The 10943-nt window shown below is 40.0% G+C and overlaps 2 protein-coding genes across 2 annotated transcripts in view; both read left to right on the forward strand.

Moving 5' to 3' along the window:
- LOC129116350 (complement C3-like) overlaps positions 1-5050 on the forward strand; it is a 29367-nt gene extending 24317 nt beyond the window's left edge. The window contains exons 42-43 of the mRNA XM_054627275.1: positions 4404-4548; positions 4784-5050. Coding sequence (XP_054483250.1) covers positions 4404-4548; positions 4784-4925 — 287 coding nt within the window. The 3' untranslated portion in view covers positions 4926-5050. The remainder of the gene's footprint in view (positions 1-4403; positions 4549-4783) is intronic.
- A 539-nt stretch (positions 5051-5589) lies between these two features.
- On the forward strand, positions 5590-10114 carry LOC129116351 (DENN domain-containing protein 1B-like; the record flags this gene model as incomplete). The annotated part of the gene is made up of 4 exons (XM_054627277.1): positions 5590-5645; positions 9404-9529; positions 9719-9820; positions 10024-10114. Coding segments are annotated over exons 2-4 (319 nt in total), but the record flags the coding sequence as incomplete, so codon positions are not given.
- Positions 10115-10943: the final 829 nt, after the last annotated feature.

The following is a 10943-nucleotide window of genomic DNA, read 5'->3' on the forward strand; positions in this document are numbered from 1 at the left end:
CTATTCTTAAATTCATGGGTGATAAAGAACATGTGAATAAGGTTGAAAATGAGTTAACCGTTTTTAATGAGTTGTGTAACACAATACAGCAGGTGCATGCATCTTTATTGGGTTTATTGCCTGCTGAGGAAGCAAGCAAACATGAAATATGGTACCAAGCTAAAATGTTGAATGTAAAGGAGTTTCTTGTGGGTACAAATCAATGGTTGTCTGACACTGCTGCTTGTCCAGCTACTAAAGTGGGTGATGATCATGATGATGAGGTTAATGATGATTTGCTGGGTCAAACTGAACAATCTCAAACTGTCCAAAGTGAAAATGAGATTGGACCTCAAGACAGCATTTCAAATGTGCAGTCAAGGCACCATGGCTCAAACAGATCGTCAAGTAGCAGATTCTCCACTTCATCAGCCAGACGCAGGGCAGAGGCGGAACAGGCCGCACTCTTGGCCCGAGCTGCTGCTTTAAAGGCTAAACATGCTTTGGAGGAGCAGGAACTTCTCTGGAGGAGAAAAAGGGAGAAGCTTGAGCTGGACACTGAGATAGCTGCCACTTCTGCTAAGCTAGCAGTGCTACAGATGGGGAGTAGCATCCATTCAAGGCAATCTGATGGAATGGCTTCCTACTTCAGAAAAGGGGCTAGATCTAAGCTCACCTCTCTCAATCCACAGGCCTCAATATATGTGGCTCCACCCGCACAGCAGCGTGAATCTTTACCACAACAATGCAATGCTGAAACTTCAATCGTTTCAGCATCTTTGTCCATGCATTTTGCATCACAACCACAGCCAACTGTCAGTCATGGCTCTCAACTGCCTCACTTGCAATCAATGCCAACATTCAGTCAAAGCTTTCAACCCACTCTAGGCCAACAAGTGCAGCAACCCCTGCAAGACCAAAATCAGACAGCAGGTCTTTACAATCTGCTGCAACAACAGAATGACATAACGGCTCTCCTTGTTCAAATGCAAACATCACATCTGCTGCCGCGCAGAGAAATTCCAACTTATGATGGAGACCCTTTGCAGTTCAACACATTTATGAGGGCATTTGAGCACTGCGTGGAAGCAAAGACTGGCTGTAAAGGAGACTGTTTGTACTATCTCGAACAATTCACTAGGGGGCAGCCTAGAGATATTGTACGCAGCTGCCTTCACATGACTGCAGACAAAGGATTTGCTGTCGCTAAAAGGTTACTAAAGGAGCACTTTGGAAATGAGTTCAAAATAACAGCGGCCTACATGGAAAAGGTCACAGGATGGACAAGCATCAAAGCTGAAGACACCAAAGCGCTCAAAGCTTATGGGCTTTTCCTCCGTGAGTGTTCCAACGCTATGGAAGATCTTCAATATTTGGAGGAACTTAACATGCCAGCGAACATGAAGATTCTTAGTCAGAAGCTTCCGTATAAACTAAGAGACAAGTGGAGAGCAAAGGCATGTGACGTACTGGAGAAAACTGGTCGAAGGGCACGATTCTCAGACCTTGTCAAGTTCATTGAGTGCCAGGTCAGAATCATTTCAGATCCAGTCTTTGGTGATATACAGGACACTTCACCTGTGCTCAAAGGAGCTACAAAAGTGAGCAAGATACAGGTGACGCCACAGCTGAGAAGAAACAGCTTTGCAACACAGGTGGTCATTGAGGATGGATATAAAGCAGACACTCACAGGAATGAGGACGGATGCAGCAGACCAGATGGTGACCAGAGGGAAAAGGCTCTCGGCAAAGTGACCACCTTCACTAAAACTACTTCTGTCTTCTGCCAGTATTGTGCTGCTGGTGGTCATGTTTTAGATCAATGTTTTAAACTGGGAAGAAAACCACACAGGGAGAAACTGGACTATCTAAAGGAGAAAGGTCTGTGTTTCAGTTGTTTGTGCACAGGACACTTGAGCAGGAATTGCGACAGGCGCATCACTTGCAAAAAGTGCAACCAACGCACCCCAGTGTTTTGCACATTGAAGAGAAAGAAAGGGTTTCTTCAAAGGATGGGAAGAACAGTGAGCGGTCAAAAACATCTGAGAGCCGCACAACATCCTCCGCTTGGGGTCTTACAGGGGCTGGCCACTGCAATGGTATTCTTCCCATTTTGCCTGTTAAGGTGAAGTGCGCAAAGGGAAACAGGGTTATTGAAACCTACGCTTTTCTGGACCCAGGGAGTACAGGAACTTTCTGCACCAGGAAGCTTGTCGACAGGTTGAACATGGAAGGACGCAAATTCAAAATTCATATCCGCACCTTGGGCCATAACAACTCAATAGAAAGTTCTATCGTTGACAGTCTGGAGATTTCCGGATTGTCTGGTGAGAGCTTCTATCCACTTCCCAAAGTGTTTACCCAGAAAGAAATGCCCGTCTCTACAGCCAACATAATCAGTGAAAGGGAGCTGAGAAAATGGCATTATTTAGACAATGTAAACATTCAACACATAAACGCTGACGTGGATCTGTTAATTGGCACAAACGCCTCCAAGTTGATGGAGCCTTGGGAGGTCATTAACAGTCGTGAAGGTGAAGATGGACCCTACGCGATCAGAACCCTACTGGGGTGGGTAATAAATGGCCCGTTAGGGGGAAGTGACGACTGTGGAAGTGACCACCCTTCATTTTGTGCAAATAGAATTGCCATTGACCATATTGAAGAACTGTTAATTAGCCAATATAACTATGACTTCAATGACCGAGCTTCTGCAGAACAGGAAGAACTTGAGAGATTGGTGGAGGAAAAGAGGAGGCTTGAGGAACAAGAAAGGAGGCTAAGAGAGGATGAGGAAATTATTAAGAAAGAGGAGGAGGAGAAGGCTAGGAAGGAAAAGGAAGCTATGCTCAACAATCGCCCCATCACAAGGCTATCTGAGGACCCTAACGACCTTGAGGCATTGACGCCAAACCATCTGCTGCTACTCAAAGGAAAACCAGTTCTCCCACCGGGACTGTTCGACAAAAGGGATGTTTATGCTAGGAGAAGATGGAAACAAACCCAGTACATCTCGGATCTCTTTTGGAAGAGGTGGATCCGTGAGTACCTCCCGCTTTTACAGGAGCGTCAAAAATGGAACCAGGAGAAGAGGAGTTTTGTTCCTGGAGACCTAGTCATGGTTGCAGACTCCACAGCACCACGTGGGTCATGGATGCTAGGAAGAGTTCTGGAAACCTTCCCTGATAAAAGAGGTCTAGTACGTGTGGTTCGTTTAAAAACCAAAAAAAAAAAAAAATATCATTGAACGACCGATAACCAAAATATGCTTGTTTAATGAAGCTAAGGAATAATTGGTTCCCATTTAAAAATGAGCTTTATATACACATATATATTTTAATTTTTATTTATTTTTTTTGGTATTCATGGCTCATTTAAAATTGTTGGTGTAATTGCTCTAGCAGACGCAATTAGGGGCTGGTGTGTAGGAGCCATATTAAATGTGCTTTATTTTCGTGTAATTTTACCCCGTGCCACTAGGGGGCTGTGTGGTTCAGTTGACCTCGGGTCAGCAGAGTGAGGCATTTAACCTGATTGAACCTGATCACAGGTGGTTGTTGATGGGGAAGCAAACAGTTTTTCGACTGTGCCCGTGTCCCCGTGTGTTAATGCATCTTAGTTTAGTGAGGAATTCGGGTTTATTGTTTTGTTACATGTATTTTGAGTTAGAATTATTGCGGCTGTGTATTATTGGAAGGAAAATAAACCAGCAAAATAAACTGAACTGTCTTCGTTTTTGCGGTAATTGGAGCGCGCTGGGCGCACGTCGGAAACTATAAACGGAATCAACAACCAGTACTACTAAGTTTAGGGCTTAGTCAGTACACCTTTCCCCATGTGTCAGACGTGTAGGAGAACTACGGTGGTCGACGAGAATGGCTCCATCTGGAGTGTTTGGTTTGTCCGTTCTGGGCTACCGTAGAAACATGGCGGACTCAATGAAGAGCACCTGTTCCTTATTTACATATACTGTAAACGGTTAATTTTGAAGTAACAAAAACATGAATTCTTCGTTTCAGGTGATTTTACTCTGAAGGAAACATACTTATTAATGTTATATTCATTTCTGTCAATATTTCCCCCTAATTACTTCACACTGGCCCTTTAAAGCGGGGAATTGTAATTTTTACAATTTATTTTTCGATTAAACAGAGTATATTAGAGTTGCTAGTAGATGGATTTTGTTACCTTTGTACAGAGCCTCTCTCATGACTTGCTGTAAAGTCATGAGAGTGGTATCAATGGAGGTATCTATCTTAATATCTGCAAGAATTCGAATAAGCGTATGTCCAACTATTTCATGAAACATGCTTCCACTGTGGCGATGGTAATATGTGAGAATACATCACTAATGTGTTGTATTGCACCTTTAGCAATGCATTCAATCCTTACCTTTTCTATGTTCTCTTATATTTTAATTACAGGAAACTCCGACGTGGGTCCTCTGAATAAACAGCGCATATTCCTCAGTCCTCCGCACTGCAGGGAGCCTTTAGATCTGAGAACAGGCAATACATACCTTATCATGGGCGCATCCAAAGATATGCACAGAGATGACCAAGACCAGTCGTAAGTTTGTTCTTTGTGTGAATGTGTGTGGTGTGTGTGTTTAAATGTTTCACTGCTTTCTATTACTAAATCAAGTGAGCCTTTCTTGTACTCTTGTTAATGTGTAACTGTTGCTATTGACAGAGGGATTAAATGTACATAAGGAGGGAGGAGGCTTTGTCATGTTACGTTCCAGCATGTTACAGTTAACTGGTCACATAAAGAAGCAATGCCTTTTTCTTTTTGCTCTCCTCAGGTATCAGTATATACTCGGACAGAGAACCTGGATTGAGTATTGGCCCACAGATGCAGAGTGTCAAATTGATGAACACAGACCTACCTGTTTGGGCATGGAGGAGATGGTCCAGCAGTACCAACTCTTTGGATGTCAGCAGTAGTGAAACTGAAGGAAATAAAGTGTTCTTTTTAATTGTTTTAATGTTTTTATGTAAATCTTTCCCTGCTATGGGTTATAAGGGCCGACAATATTTCACTGTATTGATTAAAATCTAATGGTCTTAAACTTATCTGCGTCTTCTTTACAGATTAAAGTGATTACTGTTAAATTGTTTAAGGTAAATGTTGATAAGTTCAACTTGAAGTAGAAGTTTAATAAAGTTTGATGAGCGAGCTCAGTGGGGGTGATGCATAGAAAGTTGACCAATTAATTATTATTATAATTATTTTTATTACCAATTATTGAGAACTGCAGCTGTAATATAGCTGATATTTAGATCACAATGTCATCAATTATCCCTGTCTTGATTAAAACAAATAATTTTTATCTCATGGTCTGTAATTATATACAGACTTTTATTTAATATAGCTACTTGTCATCACTGTCTGTTTCCTCTATAATGAAGTTGAACATAGACTTTCAACGAGGGGTAGGAGCTTAAGACTCAGAATATTTATTTGTATTTTCTAGCCTGAGTAACTGAACTAAATATAACATTAGACACTAATCCACGCCTCAAACTGCACAGACGCATTTGAGCTATGCATTTTGATCTGTTGTTTAACTAAATGAACACTTGGGGGCAGCAGCGCGTAGCTGGATGTCAGAAATAAAGACGGCGAAGAAGAAGAAGAAGAGAGTGACGTAGTTCCGGCGGAAGGTGAGTGTAGTTTTCAGCTCACGTTAACGTGTAACACCAGCTATATTATTCTGTGTTGTATGTTAGCTATTGAGTACTAGCTGCCTCTCTTTGCGCGTTCTGCTTCAGTGGTAACTTATACTTTGCGGGTAGATGGGGTGAATGTAAATAATGAATAAGCATGCTGTGCTGCTCGACGATATACCAATACATTAGCTGTCTTTGGGGCTAAATAGTGATATTTCATTTGACCAGTTGTTTATGGACAGCGCCCCGCCTCCTGCCTGCACTGATTGGTTCGTTGACGTTCTACGGAGTTTTGTCCGTGATGCTGATTGGTTGATCACATTACGTTACTGTAGCAACGGACCAGCTTAACGAGTTGCTGCAAACCTCGGGGAGAGACAGCAGGAGAGCAGTAGCATGTACACACTGGGGTTAAAACCAGTTAACCTTTGGTGTTGTTTATTGGCAAAATAAAAAAATCGGCAGAAATGAAAACCCAACCAATAGCTGATATATATGTTCAATTGCCCAAGTCTAACACCTTTTATACACGAAAATATTTTCATGGGCAATGTACACCAATTTTGGAAATTTTAAATATTTGACAGATGTTTGATTAATCACAAGAATAATAGATAATTGATAATAAAAATAATCAAAAACTGCAGTTTTGTTCGATTATTCTCAGGGAGAGATACTTATTTAGCTTCTAATCTAGACCTTGAAACTCCAGTATCATGTCCCAGCTTTTTAGAAAGCCTGATTAAAGGATCCCTGTATGACATACCAGCTGGATTAATATACGCCAGTGCAACAGTAGCTAACTCAAAACTGGCCACGACTCACTAGTGTAGGCTCTCTGTACGATCTATACTGTACATGGAAAAGGTGCCTTTTTTTTATTCACTTGATGGAGGACAGCGAGAACGTCGACCCGTCCCCCAACATCAGCGGCATGCTCCCTCCATCCTGCATACCAGGAAAGATGCCACCTCTTGGGCTGATGCCGGACAACTCCATGGACTGCATGTAAAAATCATCAGATTAAGAAAATGGACAAGAGGTTGTTCTCATCTCTATACTCTCTCACATTGCAAAGTGCACATTGCACATTTGGACAAGAAGGCCATGGATGTTTCTACGTTAACGGGCAGCATGGATATGGCAGCAAGGACATTATTTTCATACAGCATACACGAATGGGATGAATCTGGCATTGTTACAAACTGTTTGTCTCTTGTTCTTTCTCTTTCACTACACACACAGGCCTGCACAACCAGCTTTGCCTTATTTTACTGTATCACTGTCTTAGACAATGTCAAAGCTGAGCCAGAGGATGTTTTGAGTCCTCGGGGTGGGGCTGTTTTAAGACCGCCAAATCCTCACAGCCCAAGTCATACTCATACACTGACGTTCAGATGTGTTTGGTACCCGCACTGTGCTGTTCATTGTGTCCTCTTAAGCACTGATATGGGCAGTGCTCCGTATGTAGCACTAGCTGCTTATAATAAAGCATTTCATTGTTGTGAAAGTTTGTCTTATGTAAATGTGTAGCATCTGGAGTAGGAGTCTGTGTAAAAAAATATAAATAATAATAATAATTTAAAAATCTTGGCTTATGCTGAATACAAGCTTGTGTTTGAAAGTTTTACCCTTGAGTTATCATATAACTCTGTAAACCTGCCTCTTCAAACAGGTCCCAGTTCAGTTATTGCTCTTTAAAAATGTGACATAAAACGTCCGTCTCTAATGATGCACAAAACATGTAGGTGAAGGAGAAATGGATTCTGGATTGCAGTTAAGATGGTTTAGGCTAACTGTAAATAATGTTTTCTCAGCGCTTATAATGTCTTTGAGATGAGAAGGCATATTTTCATTTTGTACTTATTATATAGTATATATTCTCTGCCTCAGTATTTGTAACAATGGGGGTTGTGATGGGCTTAATAAAGTTTGTTTGTGGACATAGTGCTACTCTCTGGTAATCGCCACATCTTAATCACACAGCTGCTTTCCACCTTGGCTAGTGAGGAAGGGAGCACACTAGAACGACTGCATTGGTGTGTGTGTTGGCCTTCTCTTTCCCCTCCCCTCCCCTGGCTCCTTTCTTTTTTCCAATTTCATTCATAAAATGCAGCAGCCTCTCTCCGACATTTTCACTCCAGCCTCATGTTGCTTGGCAACTGCAGCACAAAAGGGAGGGGGACCGTCTGCTCACCCATTTTATCTCTTCTTAGTTGAAGGGACCGACTCCTCCGTCCTTCCGTCTGTTGCATCTGTCTGCTTTGCACACGTCTACAATGTTTACCTGCACCTTTACCAGCTGCAACATTAAAGTGAAGAATGTATAAAAAGGCAGTGTAGCATGTTGAATAAAAGAAAAAACATATCAATGTCATGATATAGTATGGTGAAGAAAGTCATAAAAAAGTCATAGTATGGTATGTTGGAATAAAATCATAGTATAATATGTACGAAAAAAGTCATTGTATAGTATGTCGAAAAAAGTCATAGTTTAGTATGTCAATGAATGTCATAATATAGTATATTGGAAAAAGTATTAGTATAGTAGTCGATGAAAGTTATAGTACAGTATTTTAATATGTCCAAAGAACTCGAAAAAAGTCATAGTATAGTATGTCGACAAAAGTCGGAGTATAGTACGTCAAAAAATGTATAGTATAGTATTTTGAAGAAAGTCAAAATATAGTATGTTGAAAGAACTCCAGAAAAGTCATAATACAGTATGTCAAAAAAAGTCATAGTGCAGTATGTTGAAGAAAGTCATAGGATAGAACGACTAAAGGACTCGAAAAAAGTCATAGTATAGTATGTCGTAAAAAGTAATAATATAGTATGTGAATAAAGACGAAAAAAGTCTTAGTATAGCACGTCTAAAGGATTAGAAAAAATATTGTATAGTTTGTTGAAAAAGTAAAAAATCATAGTACAGTATGTCGAAAAAAGTCATAGTATACTATGTCGAAAAAGAGACTTGAAGTCGGTGTTTTCTATCCTGATGTCAAATCGTTTATGTGTAAATGTCTGCCATTTTGCCAAGATAATTCTTTTGTCTCCTCAATTTACATTTGTGCTGATGCAAGTTTAAAAAATGACCAGGAATGTAATACTGTGTTTGTTTCGTTGTCGATCATGTTTTTATTTGTGTTGGGAATGGGCTAAAACTGCATTTTGTTTCATAGTCATAGAAATGTTGAATTTTTGACTGCTGAAAAACAATAAAAATGCATAGTATAGTATGCCAGAAAAAGTCATAGAATAGTATGTCGAACAAAAGTGATAAAAGTCAGAATAGTATGTCGAAAAAAGTAAAAAAAAGAAAAGTCAGTATCGTGTGTCAAAAAAAGTGAAAAAAGTCATAGTATTAAAGTATGTCGTAAAAGTTTTATGGCATGTACATCCTCCATTCTAATGGTTATGACAGCAGTCTCTCATCCATGGGGCCCGGGTTCGAATCCCAATATGTGACCCGTCTTTCAAAGGTCAAAATATGTCAAAAAAGTCTCAATATGAGTTCTCCAAAAACTCCCAAAATTGTTTCAAAGAAAGTCATAAAAATGTAAAGTATGTGTATGAGTGAATAAATTCAAGTTTCTTGAATGGTGCCTGTAAAAGTCCCTGCATTGGAAATGTCCTAAAAGCTGCAGTTTCAGTGATATGAAGACGGTCAGGGGCTTTGGCTGGATTTCAGCCCCCTCTCCTCCTCTTCACATGTTTCCTGTCGCTCTACATAAATGTACACATGTGTCCAGATGTCCGGGCTGAAGGCGTGTTTGAAGCGTCAGGCCGTGTCTCCTGGCTGTGGTGTCTCAAGGGCCTTCCTGAAAGCTCAGGCTCTTCTGTTTGGAGGCTACAGGGACGCGCTGCAGGCTCACAAGGTCAATCACCCAAAAGGCTTATTATTACGTCTCATAATAAAAATGAAACCAGAAGAGTAAATGATTAATAGTTTATTAAATGTATTGTTTCACTTTTCCATGGATGTGTTCCCTACATTTCTATTTTGGTCCTTTCCATGGACACTTCTTCATGCCTAGGTGTATTTTTGTGCCTATCTCTCTTTGCAGGAGGGTGAGATGTGGTTCAGTGAGGAGCTGTTTCTAGATCACAAGTCTGCCAGTATGAGGCAGTTCCTGCAGAGTGCCATTCATTTACAGTCCTTCAAACAGGTAATGCTGTTCTTGATGTTATTTACTGCCCTCTGCTTTTGTTAATTAATGTCTCTGACATCCATTCATGCAGATGCATAGAATTGTATATTGGTTTATGAAATTACTAATAAATCAGGTGTGAAGTCCTCCTCATGTTAAATATCATATATTTTGATCAAATAATATCTAAGAATTGATCCAACATTTGTTTTGTTTTTTAGTTCATTGATGGCCGCCTGGATATTTTGAATAAAGAGATGGAACCAGATGATCTCTTTGAGGAGGAGATCTTAAAGTGTGAAGCAGCTGCAGGTGCGTGTATGCGTCTGTGCATATGTGTGTGTGTGTGTGTGTGTGTGTGTGTGTGTGTGTGTGTGTGTGTGTGTGTGTGTGTGTGTGTGTGTGTGTGTGTGTGTGTGTGTGTGTGTGTGTGTGTGTGTGTGTGTGTGTGTGTGTGTGTGTGAGATTTCCCTTCACCCACTTACCACGTGTCCTCTACCCTTGTGTTTTGGGAAGAACCACTGACTGTGGTAGTACATTCTCTGAAAAATCCATTCAAAAACTGTTAAGGTATAAGATACCAGTTACTTAAATACACCAAGTTAAAATCATTATAAATTCCAGTTTTTCCATATAGCTGTTCAGCTAAATGATGTATTACATTGCCTGACGGTTGACAAGAGCAAATAGATTCTTGTATTCATCACTACATCTCCCAAGTCTACATTCAGTAGATACCATCAAAATGTTTAACTTTTTATTTTATTGTAAGTGATACCTCAACTTAAAGCTTAATTAGGAAATTTGAATCAGTAAAATAAACCGCTATATTTTTGAGTGTTTACCGTATTTGTAACACAAAAAATTTGTTTTAACTTTTCACATATTTTGCCAGGGAAGGATTCAATTTAATGTAAATTGATAATTTATCAGTCCACAAAAAATATTTCAAAATAATTGGGGCACCCTGGTGACCTTCTTCATTTGCATCTGGAATAAAAAATGAAACAAATTATGTGACAATTAAAAATGATGTGACAAATTTGCATCAATGAGCCTATTTGAATAAACAAAAATCAACTTCGATAACTTATACAAAGTATTAAAATGCAATTTGTTTGATCAGATAGTCAGAGGAGAA

The sequence above is a fragment of the Anoplopoma fimbria genome, unplaced genomic scaffold (genome assembly GCF_027596085.1).
Source record: "Anoplopoma fimbria isolate UVic2021 breed Golden Eagle Sablefish unplaced genomic scaffold, Afim_UVic_2022 Un_contig_8362_pilon_pilon, whole genome shotgun sequence".
Classification (NCBI taxonomy): domain Eukaryota; kingdom Metazoa; phylum Chordata; class Actinopteri; order Perciformes; family Anoplopomatidae; genus Anoplopoma; species Anoplopoma fimbria.